At 45.4% G+C, this 17,200-nt stretch overlaps 1 protein-coding gene across 10 annotated transcripts in view; it reads right to left on the reverse strand.

The window, feature by feature from the left end:
• Positions 1-17,200, reverse strand: part of SRGAP2 (SLIT-ROBO Rho GTPase activating protein 2) — a 238,155-nt gene that overhangs the window by 44,907 nt on the left and 176,048 nt on the right. For 8 of the 10 annotated variants that reach the window (XM_067729189.1, XM_067729187.1, XM_067729192.1 and 5 more), the window contains exons 8-11: positions 15,459-15,683; positions 11,687-11,788; positions 10,253-10,450; positions 2,519-2,603 (exon numbers count right to left, since the gene is read on the reverse strand). In XM_067729189.1, coding sequence (XP_067585290.1) covers positions 2,519-2,603; positions 10,253-10,450; positions 11,687-11,788; positions 15,459-15,683 — 610 coding nt within the window. The remainder of the gene's footprint in view (positions 1-2,518; positions 2,604-10,252; positions 10,451-11,686; positions 11,789-15,458; positions 15,684-17,200) is intronic. The other 2 variants (XM_067729190.1, XM_067729188.1) reach the window with 1 other exon arrangement.

Raw genomic sequence — 17,200 nt, forward strand, 5'->3', positions numbered from 1 at the left:
TCTGCTTCCCAGTGGGAAAACGGGTGGATGCGGGGGAAAAATAGCAAGGCAGAGCATATCTTAGAGAACAAATTATTAGAAACTTTCCCAGAGATGAAATTCAGCTTCTCTTCTATGTGTGCTGGGTGTGTGTGTGGTGGGGAGGGAGGGATGAACCTGCTTGCCCTTCAGGCTGTGAACACACACACACACACACACACACACACACAGACAGTTGAGGGTGGAAGGGGAAGAAGGAAGGAATAGTTATTTGGGGAGAGGAGGAAGCATACATCGAAATTCTCGTTTTAGATTCATACTAAATTCTCACTTCCATTACACTGGGCTGAAATGACAAGGGAAAAATATTTAAAATGCTGCTACTGCTTTTAGACTGTGGTTCTCAACCCAACAGTGGGCCCTAATACTAAGCTGGATGGATCATACACAGTCTTAAAAAATGGAATTGAAAATCTTAATGCTCATCTGAAGTATTCTTATGTTTTTTAAAAATATGCATGTGCACTTGGGCCATTATGTAATCTGTGTTGCTTTTTTTGGGTCCACAGTTAACCCAGCTTGGTCTGTATTAGACCGTATTAGATAAACCAGGGAAAGGGTACGCAGGCGCTGAGCCGGGGAAGGAGAGATTGGCTCCCAAGCTCCTCATCCAGTTGCCTGGAAAGGCGACTCTAAGGGCCGAGGTTGCGGGGGGGGGGGGGGGGGGGGGGAGGGCAGGGCTTTTTCTTGCCTTTAAAGGTTGCTAATTGTTGATTACAGTTCAGCTCATCTTGAGCAACACCTCCCCCACCCCAACAGCCTCTCTTACCAAAGGCTCAGCTTTCATCTGCAAAAATATTATTCAGAGCCATTATTTCTAACATCTGTCCCATTTCCATTCTGGAATATTCATACACATCAATTATCCCTCTGTGGCAAGAAACAAGGGGCTCTTGCGTTAGTGACAAATACATACAGAAGGCAGGGACATGATGACTTGCACACAGGAAGACCTATATTTTTCATTATTGCTAGAACTTGTCATCTTTAGATGAAGGCAATTTGCAGCACTGATGAACAGTCACCAACCTTCACCCCTTCATAGTAGCACACTTGGTGCATGTATGTGTGTTGCAAACACACACACACACACACACACACACACACACTCTCTCTCTCTCTCTCTCTCTCTCTCTCCCGCCCTGTTCCCCATCTCACTTATGGGTCATGCTTAGATTATCCTGGCAAAAAGAAATCACAGTTATAACTTGCTTCAAATAGTTCTGGGCTTTTCTTCCTCCGATTCCCCACGGAGCAATCTGATAACTCAAGAGTAAAGATTTTCTATAAGCAAACTTTGGATCTCAATGCCTAGACCTGTTCAGCCCGAGTCCCCTGGGTGTTGCGGAGGGAAGACAACAGAAGTTACTTAACAGGCTTTCTTAACATAAAAGAAAATGCCTTAAAAATCACGAGATCAAAGACATTAGAGATAAAAGAATTAATCATCTGGGGGAATCGTTCAGGGCAGGAGAACAGGGTAAGAAGGGCGGGTAGGAGGCTCTGATTTCTGGGGCCATTGAGCCAGTGAGTGCTGTATACTTCCCTAGATTCTGCAGTTGGTCTGAAGAATTTATTTGAGAATGTTAGACCTCTGTGGGTGCAGGTTTTGCCTTTCACTGGTGTTAGAACACCAGTAGCCTCCCCCTCCCTATCTTTAAGTGAGGAGATCAGTGGGGGAGGGAGGAGGGGCAGGGCCTTCAGAGGTGTCCCCAACTTGGGAATCCCATTAATCATAGGATGCTGAGAGCTGGGCAGGAGACCTGGGCAAGGTGCCAAAAACCCCAGGGAAGCTTCTCTTTCAACCCCTGCCTTCTGTTTGACAGCTGAGGAGAGAAAGTCCAGAGTGCCAGTCCGGTCTTCTGCCTTGCTACTTTCCAGGGTCTGGTTAAAATCATCCTATGAGACCAGATAGTCGATTCAGCACCACAGCTTCAGCCTGGCCAAAGCAGGGAGAGGGCTGCCTCTTAGCACCAGGACCCTTCAAAGCAGAAGAAAACCTCTGCCCCACCTTGAAGCTACAAACAGCTGCAGTCTGCCCATCAACCCTGCCCTTGAGAATCCTCTCCTCTTTTCTCCTCAGAGCAGCTGTGTAGCTCACCTCACAGCTCCCCACCTTCTTGCTTCAGCCTCGGTCCTGCTACAAGAGGAGCTGAGAGTTTTCCCGAAGTGTCTGGACAGTAAAGAACGCACCAGCTCCTTGGCCTCAGTAGTGGCAGAGGAGGCGCAGGAGTGGGGCTGGGTGGAGAGCAGGCACGCTCCATTTAAACAAATAGATGATGCACATTAGTGCTTCATTAAGCATTGGCCCTTCCCCATTACTCAAGCGGTCATTTGGGGCGTGTGCTTCCACATCAAACGAGCGAGGAAAAGCAATGCACTCATATAACCAGACTGAGGATGGAGGCGTGTGCTCAGCACTTGGGCCCAGGGCTCGGCCTTCCCTCACTGCCAAATCTCCAGCAGAGCCCACACTCACTCTCTCCCAGGGTTTTCTGGAGAAGGTCGTGCTTGGCTTGTAGCTTGGTGATGAGGTTCCTGCCCTCCAGGTACTCCTTCATTTTCTGTAAGGGAGGAGGATAAAGAACAATCAGTCCCGAAGGGAAAAAAAAAAAGAAAAATCACAGACGCTCAGCTGTACAATTCCCTTTCTAAGAGGGCTTTTGGTTTCTGACCCAATTTCCACCGGGTCCATTTTTTATTTTTTTAAGGTCCTGAGCATGTGAGCATCTGCTGATTTTCCTGGTGGATTAGTATCCTGCTCTATGTCTTCCTGGGAGCTCCGCGTCAGCCACCATAAGAAGCTATCTCCTCGGGCCCCTCATCCATCTCTTTCAGCTCCTTGGAAGAAAAGCAGGGCGTGGAGGGACTCACTGAGCCCCGCCTTCTTGGTGTGAAGGATACACACCTGCGGCTCATCACCTCCACTGACATCCAGCCCTGCCCGGCCCCTCCCAGGGTGCATTCCTTCACCCCAGGAGCAATGTCAAGGTTCAGCCCCTGCCTGGGCTGCAAGCACCAAGCACAGCATTCAGCGCATCTCTGTCTGAGCCATATTTTCATCATTTCAATCGCTTCCTCCTCTCTTGTGCAGAGTCTTTGTGGAAAGCTTGGGATTTCTGAGCACACAGAGACAGGGGCTGCCACCCTCCACCTGTATACACACATACTGGCGGTTCCAAACGCAAGATGAGGTTTATGGAAATGCGATCCCATCTGCTCTAACAGTCAAAATATGATTGCTGTGCTGTACTTTGTGATTTGACCTCTCTCAACCCTTGTCTGCTCAGTGAGAGACTATGTTTCCCTGGACAATTCATTAAATCTCCAAGACAACTCTATGAACTATGATTATCATTATCCCCATTTTATGGATGAAGGTACTGAGATTTGGAGAGATTCAATAAGTGGCTCTAGGTCAAACGATTAGTGAGTGGTGGAACCAGTATCCACATGTGCAGTTTGACAATACACTGTGTGCTTTTAATCGTTATGATAACGTGCTTGATCCATTATGGTACAGAGCAGAAGGAGAGAAGCAGAACAAAACTTCATAGTATTGATTCTTTACATATGTGTAGCAATTTAAGAATTTTTAGAGTACTTTAGCATGTATTTGACTCTCACAATAACTCTGTACAGCACATAGGGGAGACATATTATTTCCTGATTACGGATGAGAAGGGGAAGGGGATGAGAAGGGGAAGGGGGCATTGCTGATCGACACAAGCCAGTAAGCGGCGGTGGATCCTGGATCCAGGTCTTTGGAGGCCCTCCGTTGTTCACCCAGATGCTCCTGTGTGGAGCTTCGCAAATCTCTGACAGCACTTTTCACCCAGCCCTGTCATGGAGGCTTTGCTGCTCCTATATCTTTCCCTCTAAATGGTATCCTCTCTATGGTCAGAGACTGTGGCATTCACTATTCTTTGCATCCCTGATGCTTAGTACTGTGCCCAGAAGATAGTAGACACTCAATAAATATGTGAAAATGAGTAAATAAATGAACAGTCTCACTTTCCTCTGGATAGAACCTTCCTCAGCAGTTACATACCACGCCTCCAAGTATGCCCCTACTCTCTGAATTAAATAGAAGACAAACAAAAAACAAGCCCTATGACAAACCATTTCTGCTGCTCTCCTCACGACCTGTTCCCTCTGCTCCTTTGTGCTTTTGCATGAGAACACCTGCATGAAAACAGGCTCTGTTGTCACCTTCCCCATCCCATCTGCTCCAGCTGCCAGCTCACCTGCTGTCAGTCTTCCCTGGGTGACATCCTAATCCCCAACCAATGCCTAACTGTGAGGCTTGGAACAGTACTTCAGGGCCCAGAGGCGAAACACCTTCAGGAGACATCCACTGCTAACATCTGAACTGCGAGAGCCCCCTCTTCGGAAGGTTATCCCAAGGAGACTCTAAAGGTGTCCCAATGAGGGAAAATTCACCCAGACACACTATAACCCTTAAAACAAGACCAGAGTGCTCAGAAAACAGCCAAAATTCTGAAAGGAGATGGATGCAAATTCCTTCCTCTCACTCGTGTATACTTGTGATTCTGGAAATCATCTTTTTCATTCATGTTCACAGTTCACTAGTTAACTCTGGCTGTCACTCAGTGAACCATTAAAATAAATAACAATCTGATAAAGAGGTATGATGAATTAACATTTCGGGTTCCACTAAATCCTGAAGGATCAAAAACTGTGTCAAGGTATGACCTGCCTGCCTAATAGTGGAAACAGTGGTTGGAAGTTTTCCGTCTAGGTAAGCCTGGGTACGGGAAGGTAAAAGCATCCTATTCGCAGGCATGTCATTTATCACTTCCCTGTCCCGCCCATAAATCCACGCTCATCTCTATGAGAGGTAAACTGGGAGAAGCAACCTGGGCTTTCCTGGGAGGAGCTTAGTTAGAAGGCTTCAGCTGCTGCTGTCCAGACACACAGCACAGGGAGCTGAGACAGCTGACGACAAGGGAGGAATAGGTAGCTTTTCAATGATTTCTGGAGGCCAGGGGGCTAGGCAAAGAACTGTTCATGTGTAATCTCAAAATCCTTCCTTGGGCAATAAGGGTCACTTTCCTTATTTAAACCATGTCCCAATATTAGGTAATTAATTTTCTTTCATTCCACTCCCTGTACCGTGCTCCTCTCCAGAAACACCTAAAGGTAAAGTGATTACCTGGAGTTTTCCTCAGTGGAGGAAAAAGGAATGGATCATGGTCTATTCCAGATCACCAAAATGAAATCAAATTCCTAAAACACAGTCTGACTGCCACACCCCCATATGCCCCTACTCCATTTTACACGCAATATTATCAAAACTGAGAATTTTTTCCAAAAGTAGGAAGGGAGGCAGGAGTCTATTGGGTGGTTTTGGGTTGTGCCATTGTAAACCTTAAATTCAGTTTTTACGATCTCACTGATTTCTTTCTAAATAATTCCTAATTGGGTATTAATTGTCAGTGATGAGTTTTATTTATTGAAAAGGATTAGTATAATAATTTTTCTTTCTGAGCCTGCCCTCCCTGACAAACATTTCAGTTGCAGTAAAACGGAGAAGTCTGGGTTGGTATATTCTAGTCCTACCACTTACTAACTCTTCCAACCTTGGGCAAGTCACTTAACTCCCAGAATCTTAGTTTCTCCATCTGAAAAATGGGGATAATATCTTTTTTCACAAGGGTGTTAAACATGAAATAAGATAACAAGCATGACTGTGATTGTTAACACGAGGACTGGCAACTAGCAGGTGCTCAGAAGTGTTCCTTATACAGAATCACATGCTCAACCAAAAAACAGTCCTTCTCTAAACTTCTTTGCTTTGTGCTAATACTTAAGAAAGCTCAATCAAAGCAGGTTTCTGGCCTGAAAAAAAAAAAAAGTTTGAGGCACAAGAATGGTTTTCAAATTTAATTTTAAAATACCTCTTCTCTTTAAATACATTCTTTCCATGGTGGTGTAAAACTCACGGACCTTGCCTAGGTCTTGAATTTAATCTGTGAACCCAAGGCCATAAGTATTCACTGCTGCCAGAAGGTGGGGTGGGTGGGAGGAGTGAGCTATGCCTAGCCAGCCCCGTGCACAGAGATACACAGATGTCATTGCTGTGGCTGCTTCCCCACCAACCAAGCACGCTGACACTTCCCCCCCTCCCCGTCAATTTTTAAAGCAGGAAACAGCTGTCAGACAGAATACATAATAGAGCAAACATTTCAACAGGAGCATATCTCCCCACTTTAATTGACAGGGCAGGGGCATTCATGCATTTGTACCTGCTTAGCACACATTTATCAAGTATCTGTTTATTGTTGGAGAATACCAAGATAGAAAAAGCTCTTGGACCTCACCAAGTCTAGCAGCCTTAGAGTACTGTCCATTCAATGGCCAAAGAACTGGCTCCTCTCCAACCTCTTACCTTACCCGAATCTGTCCTCCCGAATTCAGGCAGTTTAGCTTTGTTATTTTATCAGCTATAAGCCCTCCTTCCACCATTTCATCCCCCATTCAAGAACCCCATACTCCAAACCACATACAAGGAAATACCTATAAGGGTTTGACAGCACTTGGCTAAAAACAGTGAGCATTACTGCCTATGAGCAGGGAATTGGTTAAATAAATGATGGAACATCCATCCATACAATGATGTTCTTGCAGCCATTACAAAAGGAGGCAGATCTTTTGGACTAATGTGAAGATAATACCCAAAATAAATTAAGTGAAAGAAGCAAAGTGAAGAACAGTATGGATGGTATACTTCTATTTGTATTTCTATTTATTTTATTTCCTTACATTTCTAATGTAATAATATTATATTAAAGGGTACATCAGTGGTTGTCTCCACACAGAATACCTCTGGAAGGACACAGAAGAAACTGGTTTCAATCACTGTCAGAGGGGAGGGGAAGTGGGAGTTGGGGATGGGTAGAGGCTTGACATTTTTCTGTATTCTCTTTTGAAATCTTTGCATCTTTTTTAACACTTAAAATAAAAAAGGCAATGGGAAAAAGGTAGACAGTGCTGGATTGTTTGTTAGAGAAGACAAGTGATATAAAGCCAAGGAGGTCAGAAAATGTCTTCTCACTTAGAGCAAAGAAGGGCAGAAAGCTGAGCTGTTCCTGAGCCTTCCCCTCACCTCAGCTTCCTCAGCAGGGCATAGAGAAGGCCTGTGTCCTGAGACCAGAGACCAGAAGATCAGAGTTCTGGTTTCAGCTCTTGCTGAGGACTTTAAACAAGCTACCCATACTTTCTGGATTTTTTGTTTGTTTTTTCAGTTTTTTTTTAAAAAAAATCTTTCAAATGAGAAGGTTTGGTTAGATGATTTTTTAAAAACACTTCAAGCTTTAAAATTCCATGATTATTTTCCTGGGACTCTTGCAAACGACTGACCTTTGTAGGTCATGCTTCAAATTTCCAATAGATGTCATCTGGGCAGATGAATCTGATGACAGCCGAGAGTGGTCAGAAAGCTTTCCTAGCAGCCCTCTGGGTCACTAGGCACACTACCAGGAGAGAAAGCCATGACAAGGGACCTCTTCCCAATCTTCCAAAAGAAGGCAACTTCTAGGACGTGCTACTCTGATGTCTTTGAAGGGCACAGGGAAACACATGGGCAACGTTTGTGGAGACAAAAGACTAAGAAAAGCACATCTGCAGTTGTGTTGGCTTTGTAGGGTTCCGCAAGCACCTGCAGCTGTCCTGGGGAACATGCACGCCCCCTTTTCTTGAATGTCCATTTTGCCACCTCCCAAAAGTCTTTTTATCATGAACTATCTGACGCGTTCCAAACACCAATCACAAAAATGATGAACTCTCTTGTAAATCTGTTACTAGACAAGCCCAGACAAAAGAACCTTCCTGTTAGCCAAGGAAATTTGCACACAATTGTGATAAGTAGCATTATGGCCACAAAAGACAGGAAGTGAGTTAGAGGACATCAGTGTATTCAGACAGAGGTGAAAGGATGGGTGGGATTTGGGAGGTCACCAGTTGGAATATGGTCATTCCTGCTCTTACTAAAGGTCAATTTTGAATACAAATGTTATAGCTTCGCTTAAAGCCAAAAAGTAATTTCTGACAGTCTTAAATACAGATTTTTATGTCCAAAATTCTTATTTAATCTTGTTCTGCAATGTAACAAGATTGGGTCATTTAAGTAGCGTTATATCTAAGCAGTCCAGACAGACCAGCCAGACAATCCCAAAAGCCTCTCGAGTATTTAGCAACCTCCTGAGATAAAGAAGCTTGGGGAGGTACGTAGCCCTCACTATAGACAGGAAGTTTTCTTCATGTCTGTCCCAGGTTTTTCATGCCTTCATGCTTTTGCACATGCTGCTCTTGCCTCAACGAATGCCTTCCTCCTCTTGATTCACTCATTGCCTGATCAGCACAGAAATTACTTTGTATGTAATATTTCCCTAACTCCATTTATCCTGACTGCCGTTCATGCACATGTGCATGTATGCACTTAACATTTTTTACATTTATTTTTTTTAATTACCCAAATCAACCTATTGTAATTGTATTGTAATTGTTTACACTCAGTAAAAAAGAAAGTTTTCCCTTCATAGGCCTAATTCCATCATTCTCCTCTTCATTTTATATTCTTAGCATTCCCAGGTTATATAGCACAGTGTCTGGTACATAGTAGATCCTTAATAAATGATCAATAAACAATTTAATAATATTCAATGAATAAATTAATAGTGATGATGGAGATAATAAATTTTCAGCAATTTTGAGCACTCACTACAAAACAGGCAATGTGCTATGTATTTCACAAAAATGAATGAATGAGCCAAAATGTCATTCCATTCTTTCTCTGTATAGATTTTAGTATTTTACTCATAAATGTATTAAAGAACGTTATAATTAAATGACTTAGGAAAATATTAATCATCTGTTAAATGAAAGCAGCAGATTATAAAACAATATGTACAGCAGTATCCCATTTTTTATAATAAAATTATAAATATATGCTCACATCTGTGTGCATGCATAGAAAAAAGCCTGGAAGAGAATATATTCTAACACTATTATTTCTAGGTTATTGGGATTATGGCTGATTTTTAGTTTCTTTTTACTTCCAGATTCTATATAATAAGCATGTTTTGTTTTGTATTACAAGAAAAAAAAAAAGTTATTTTAAAAGAATAATACTGTTAAATCACTCCCTCTCAACAGTCTTCTCCAGGACTTAAAAAAAATTTTTTTGAAGAATTCTGAGCTTAATTACATGAAAAAACAGATTTCTTCTTTGAAGGAGATAGCAAATCACTAGTGTTCTTAATGGAGAAAGGGCAGTGTTCAAAGAAGAATTAAACAAATGTTTCCAGTTGGAGGAAAAATTCAATTTACTACATGCAGATTGTGTTTCTTGACTGAAAAACAAGTTAATTCCTCTCATTCAGAATCAGTATGCATATTCACTGGCTATATTTCCTCTCACATCTGCAAACTTAATTTCTTCTTAGTCGTCAGAAGATTAGGAAATACATTTTAGTTCAGGCAATAAATCCTACTTGGCAAGCTCAAAATAACTTAATTATTAAAAAGTAGCACCAAAGACCAGCCAGCAACCTTCCAAAGGACTGTTAACACTACTTAAAAAAAATTGGGTTCATCTGTCTAAAAGAGGACTGGGAGATGCATGAATAACAAAATATAATGTTTTAGAATTCTATGCAAACCAACAATGCTACACATTACCTGTCCCTTTGAATTTTAGCCATAATTATGAAAAATAATTTCCCACTTTAAATTATAAACTAATATCATATCATATCAACTAGGAAAGATTATGGACTTTAAAAACAAGACATGTGTTAGCCAAAATATTTCGACGTAGTTCTCAAGAACCAAGAGATGCAGTCCCCCTTTCACGACCCCTAGGGATGAGAAGGAAACTTTCAAACAAAAGCTTACTAGCTGGTTAAAAAAGTCTTCAAAAAGAAAATATTCTTGGTAGTGTACTTGGGGCCATCCTTTCTCTTGGGGGGGGTCCCTGTTAGATATACAACTTGTGTATATTTGTGTCTTTAAGTGTAGGGGTGGTCTCTGAACATGCCCAGATCCAAGTCAAGATATTCAAAGACTTGATATCCTGCAAGACACTGGATAAGATATCCTGCAGACACTTGACAAGGACGCTGGGATCCAAATGGCCTGTGTGTGCTGCAGTGCCTAAAGATGATCTTTAAAGGCCACTGAACCCCCTCACCGTGAAATAGAACTGCTCTGTCTCTTGCTGGTTGGCTCTCCTCTTGGCAATGCTGGGTTTGCTCATGAAGGTTTCTGAGACGGTGGACTTGACGGATTCCATAGAGTTGCTGTACTGGAAGCAATCGGACACATCAAAATCCTCGACGGTCACAATGTCCTGGATGGTCTGCAGAGTGGCCTCCATTGTCTTCTTTACCTGCCATGATAAGGACCAACATAATGCATGAGGGGCAGGCTGCAAAACAAGAGGTGATGGAGAAGCTTGGAGAAGTGGGAGAGAAGTGGGCTGAGGAAGGAGGGAGGGGACTGTCAGAGGGTGCAGGTCTGCTTCCCATTGGACGGTGCTAAGTGAGTGATAAATATCACACGGACCCTACTCTCTCCAGTGAGGACCTAAAACCACTACTCCCTTCACGCTACATGCTTGACCCAGCTATTTAATGTTCACTTTTTAAATTTAAGATTAGCTCTTCGTGGGCTTCCCTGGTGGTGCAGTGGTTGAGGGTCCGCCTGCCGATGCAGGGGACACGGGTTCGTGCCCCGGTCCAGGAGGATCCCACATGCCGCGGAGCGGCTGGGCCCGTGAGCCATGGCCGCTGAGCCTGCGCATCTGGAGCCTGTTCTCTGCAGCGGGAGAGGCCACAACGGTGAGAGGCCCGTGTACCGCAAAAAAAAAAAAAAAAAAATTAAAAAAAAGATTAGCTCTTCGTTATGCTGGACGTGCTAAGGGAGAGAGGATGAAACAAATCCAAACCAACCCCATCATACAAAGAGCTGTTTAAAAATGTATGATGGGGCTGGTCCCGCAATGCCCCAGGTTCTGTTTCCCCACCTTCAACAAATGAATGAACCTGTTTGCCCACGTGCAAACTAAGTGACCCATCCCCAGGCTTTCCTGATCTTACCGGGGAAAGTCAGACTTACTGACATGCCAGGTGAGAAGTCACATGAGCTCAAAAGAAAGGAGCTGATAATTAATCATACTGCCCTTTTAACTGGTTGTTGAAAGCCAATACGTTGGGCCCAGAAGAAAGTCACCCTTTTCTAAGAGGATGGAGATATTTGAAGTGTCAAAGTCAAAGGCCTCTGTTTGTTTGAAAATGCTGGAAAAAGCCAGGCATGAGGGGGTGGTTTCAGAGACACAATATTGTTCACACAGCTGCCAAGTGCCATTTTGATTAAATGTGCAAAGGGGAGGGGGGGAAAGCATTTTGCAAAAGCTCAAAATAGAGCTCAACCTTTGGCAATGCAAGAGCAACTTCCTGGAGTTCAAGGGCAGGATGTAGCAGAAGGGGAAAATCCAAGCCTACATTTGGCTACGAAATGTTTGCAGCAGCCCGGACATTCTCTGCATGGCTCCGTCCACCTGCTCCCAGACGGGCAGCAGCAAGAGGTTTGACAGGGAAACTCAGAGGGTGGTTCTGAGTCTCACCTCTTCGTTCTCAATCTTCAGGGTGGATAAGCGAGATTGTAGTTGTTGGCATCTCTGTACCAGCTCACTCTGGACGGGCTGCTGGGCACAGAGCTGGGAAGCCTGCCAAAAGAAAGCAATACTAGGTCAGGAAGGGGACACAGTTCTTTTGTCAGAGTCCCATTACTGTTAATAAAACTACTTATATTCAAGCTGTAAAGCTCGCAAATTTTATGTTAAAACAAAATCCAAAGCCAAAGTGTGTAGACCTCTTCCAGGACCAAATAGCACAAGAAAGGAATGAGCAATGGAACCTGTTTGGAAAGATCTCTGTCTCTCTTTGTAGCCCACCTCCAGCCTAGTGCTTGGCAGACGCAGGTCTATACAGGGCCTTCGGCTCTTAGGAAGCTGGAGTTAGGGCAGAGAAGAGTGCCTTAGGCAGCCCAGCTCCAGATACACAAAGCTTTGGCACAGTGAGGACTTCCTGCCAGAGGTCCAAGTGGCCACCTCGCTGGCCCCTCCTTCATTCCCTGCTGTACACCAGAGTGAAAGCAGGAGAGAAGTGGGTCAGGAGGCTAACATGCCGCTGTTGGCAGCCAGCATGTGTTTATAAATCTGGGCCGTGCATGAGAGCTCTGACTCAATGAGAGAAAGCGTGAAGCCAGGAACAAGTCCACGGGCTTTGCTAGAGGGCCCCAGAGGGCATGGAATCTTGTGGAACTTGGCATTTTCAAAAAGCCATCGTTTTACTCCAGATCTTCACCAGATCTGTGTGGGAGAGAAGTCTGCCCTTCCCCCCCAAGGATCGCTGTCAACAAGCTTCCCCCTGTGTGAGGGGATGGCTAAGCCACTGTCTGCTGATGGGCCCATGGCAATGGCATAGGTGTGAGGTCACCCACAATCCCCAGGATGACAGATGAGGAACAGAAGGCTAGCAGATTGGGAGGCAGGACCACGTGGAGGCAGCTCCTGTCACCTTGCCACCACGTGTCCTTTAGCCTCTCGTCTGCAAAGAGACATCTGGATAGAACTGGCCTCCTCCTTCCCCAGCAGTGGGCACATTCACATGCCCAAGACCATTCTCTTGCTTGAAAAGACAAAACCTCTCTTCAAATGGAGGGGGCTGGGACTTGACCTTTTCCTCCATTGGCTTTTAAGCTCTCAACTGACTTGACCTCCTCCCCCAGCTGAGAGGCTGGCCTGAGCCAGCTCTCAGATCTGAAGCGAGCTGACTTCATTCTGGCTCTTGGATAAGCAGACACAATGGAGAAAGCTCAGTGGCCAGGATGGGTTAGTGCCAGTAGTGAAACTCTCTGGCTGCCTGATGTCACTGGTCAGGCATTCAGAGCCCCACAAGTCTCTGGGGGCACCAAGGGTAGAGCCAAGCACCTCCTCCTAGTACATCTGAGAGTGCTTGGCATCAATTCATGCGCTGAGTGCCCCAGAACACCAATCAGTGGCGGGCCTTGGCCAATTTCAGGGCTTCCGCTCAAAATGCCATCCGAACTTTGGCCCTAGTTCAAGGACTTCCAGGCAGCTCCCTCTTGTTGCCTCCACGGTCTACAGACAGCCCTCAATGACTGGGGATAGATGGCTGCTTTTCCACTCACATGAAGGCTAGGCTGGAATGCAAAACCTTTGCAAGATCTAGGACTGGCCCTGGCCCCTGCTTGGCCCAGCCACTGATCAGCTATATCACACAAAGGGAGGCCCTGGGCAGAAGACTGAACTATTGATTTTTAAAGTAACTTCGACGTAGCAGGGAGGAATCATGGAGGGAAAACCACCTCCATGCTAGTTTCTTTAAGAAGCAGCAGGGCTGCTGATGCATGCTTTGGCAGTGGTCCTCTATCGGGGTGCAAGGTAATGCATTCCAGCTGTGCTCTGGAGTATGGAAATGAGGCTCTGACAGGGCTAGGAGGGGGCCTGAGCACCCAGCATTTGGAATCCCCCTTTATGGAGACAAGCTGTTTGGCTTAGAAGGCATCTCAGTCAACACCAGAAAATGTATCACTCCACTCAGCTGGTCCCCAAGTTCCACTGCTTCTTGGGAAGGAATCTCTGTGGCAGCTGGAGAAGGGACTTGGAAGGCAAGTTTGACCAGAAGCCAGGGCAGGTGAGGAATGGGGCTTCCTGGGGCTTGGTGACACACCAATACACCCTCGTATTCTAATTGCACATGCTGCCATCTCACTTCCCCATCTGTTCAGATGCTGCATTTCCTAAGCCACAGCAATGGAAACAAACTGTAAATGGCCTGGTTTTCCCCAAGAAGGAGAGGAGGAAAGAAATCATCTCCATGTTTTTGTCTTTAGGATAGAAATGTCCCACTCTCCATGGTGGCCTATTGATGAGAGCAAATCCGCTGGTTACAGTATAACAGTTGTCATTCTGGAGGAGGGTTTTCTAAAAAGCATCTGGATGCTAATCTTAACGGAAGCACCACTCCCTTGTTGAAAGGGCATTGTTGTTTTTCCATCACCCAGCATTCATTCTTCCTTCTTCTGATAACTTTGGACTGACTGTCCTTTGCGGGGAACATTCCACTCACAACTCAGGCCATGTGCTTTGGATGGGGCTCTCCCCAACTTGGGGATGCAGTGTGTGACCTCCACATAAGCCAATCAGCCGACTGCAGATACCAGCCACAGTGACTGGGGATAAGCACATCACCCAATCGGGACCAAGGAGACACAATGAGACTTTTGTGGGGGCTTCTAGGAGGGAAGCAGATACTCTTTCTGCTGGATTTCAATCTACAAGGAGATAAGGCTGGAAATATAGTCACCTTGCCCCCACGGGATAAAAGCCTGTTTGAGAATAGAGCCAACACACAGGACGTGAAGCAGAAAGAGAAAAACTAAGTCTTGATAAAATTCCCACTCTTAAACCCAACCATGCCTGAAGATCCATCTTGAGCTTTTCTATTATGTAAGCCTATACATCCTCCTCCTGGTTTAACCCACAGGTCAAATGGTGGCTCCTACCCCAGCAATAAGATTCACTTTGATTTGTATGTACAACCACCAGAAGAGAAATGACAAGGTTCACAGTAATGAAAACCAAAGAGCTTCTCACTCCTCTCACTTCGGTTTATTTAGGCGCTTCTTGTTTTAGTCATCGGAGGTGAAAAGTCATAAACAGGGCCCCCATGTTTGTGCACTGCTGCCTGGGTAGCCATTCTTAGGGTTGACATCTTGGCTCCTGTCCTTTCTGTAGGTACCCATTCTTTTTTTGTTCAATACCCAGGCAAAACTATACCTTTTATCACAGTCTTCTAAACCCAAGAAAATTAGATCCTTCAGAACTCTGCTGAGTGACAAAAGATCACGTCATCACCCTGCTTAGCCCTCCGTCCCCATCAGAAGTCTTTAGTATCTGGCCCCATCTCAGCTCTCGCTTCTTTCAGCCTCACCACTTGGAGGCCTCCACCCCTCTCCTTCCCTTTTGCCATACTGAACTGTTAGTAGCTTTTAGAACGCGCTGGCTGTTTTTCACCTCCTCTGATCCTGCTGGTCCCTCTGGATGCCCCTCCCTGTGCATATTTCTAACTCTCAACTCAGCTGACTGTAAGCTGCCTGAGGGCTCTAATCCCCCTTGTCTACGGTCAAGCCTAGTGGATGGCAGGCACCCAGGAGCTGTTTGCTGAATGGCTGGAAAGGGCTTCACCCACCGGACATGACGCCAGACCCAGGCCTCGCCTTCCCCCGAATAACATAGCTTGAGTGCAGTAAATCTAGACACAAGTGAGCTCAAGCCCCTTGGGTACGTGCGGGTGGGAAGAGGGTCTCACCATGTCCCCCATGTGTGGCTGGAACTCAAACTTCATAGGTGGACAGAAGACATTGTTGTACATCTCCATGAGGCGCTGCTTGTCACTGGTGGCATCGAGGTTTTCTACAGCATTCTCGATGGCGTCCAGACCCTCGTGCTTTGACTGTTCCAGATTCGACTCAGCGGAAAGGAAGGTGCGTAGCGCGCGGTTCAGGCTGGCGTGGTAGCCTAAGTCACAGCACTGCTGTGGAACGGAGAAGGCACGTGAGCAAACCATGGACAGCCCCAGGGCTTGGCAGAGGGGGAGGGTGGCCCCCAGGGCAGATCTGATTCTGTCAACAAGACTAGCTGTGCAGCCGGAAGAGGGCTGACCCTCCACGATCTGGGTGATATTTCTCAGTTCTTGACTCCTAGTTTGATATGGAGGACTCCTTAGAGGACTGTGAGGTGGGTGGAATGAAGAGGACTCATTGGGACAAAATGAAATTATGTAATCATGCTCTTCAGTAAACATAAAAGAGTTGGAAGTTAAGGAGAATATTCTTCTATTTTCAGGTTCCTCTGGGGATACCACTGTAGCAAAATTCAACATAAAAATATAGCCTGCCACTGCCTCAGGGTTACTGTGATTTAGTCACCATATACCAATCAAGCCAGACCATTTCAGCATTCAGGTTCAGAAATCAGAGGTGGTGCAAGAGAACTCCAGGTGAGAGAAGAAACGAATGTGTGTGTGTGGGGGTTGTGGGGGGGCGCTGACCCTACTGGTCGTCAACCCCCGCCTCCGGCAAACTCCCAACGTTCTAGGACAGGCCTTACTTGTAGATTAGGATTTCTGTACTAAAGCTCCTGCTTGACAGCATTTATGAGATCAAAAATTTCTAAACATAAGCCTTACTGGGAAAATTCACATCAGCTAAAGGATCCTGATTGAAGTAACATGGGAAAAAAAAGTGCTATGAAAGAGGCAATAGTATAAAAAAAACACTGGAAGTCAAGCAACCTTGAAAAAGCCACTCCACATCCCTGAACCCGTTTCCTCAACTGTAAAATGAACAGATTTGGCCAGGTCAGTGGTTTTCAAGCTGTAGCCCAGAGCTCTATGGTTCTGTGCTCAGGCTGCCCTTGAGAAGGGGGTAACAGGGCAGCCCAACTAGCAGGACTTGGAGCCTCCTACCCCTGCTTCAACCAAACCAGCTCTGCTCTTGTTTTCTATTTAATATATTGGGATTCTATGTAAGGCCTGGTTTGAGAAAGAAGTCTTCTGCTAGAGAAAAAGTCTGAAAATACTTGGACTAAATATAATCCCTGAGGCCCTCTTCAGCAATGGCATTCTGTAACTCTATGACAATATTCCCCATCCCTCCCAAAGGACCCAGAGATCCAAATTCCTTGGCCATCTTTTATCCCCTCTATTGCTTAAACAGCTTTGAGATTCAGAACTTGAGAAGAATTATCAGAGAAGAATCTATGGATAGAGTAAGACCATCTGCCTGATTGCCATTTCATTCCATAAGCAGGCATTAACTTAACTCTTCCCCCAGCCTTTCCCCCTCTTCATGATCACATTGGGACCAGCCACTATTGGGGAAGAAAAAGCATGTGATGTGCCTCCTCCTCCCAGCATCTAACAAGAAGCTCTGTGACAGAGTGCCTGTCGGGCTGGGCTCTGGATTCAGTGCCAGTGGGCCCTGGCAGGTGCCTGGCTGTGCGGAAGAACAGCATTTACAGCTTAACTAGAGGCGGAGGATGGAAAGACAT

Source organism: Pseudorca crassidens, chromosome 2 (assembly GCF_039906515.1).
Source record: "Pseudorca crassidens isolate mPseCra1 chromosome 2, mPseCra1.hap1, whole genome shotgun sequence".
In the NCBI taxonomy this organism is placed as follows: Eukaryota; Metazoa; Chordata; class Mammalia; order Artiodactyla; family Delphinidae; genus Pseudorca; species Pseudorca crassidens.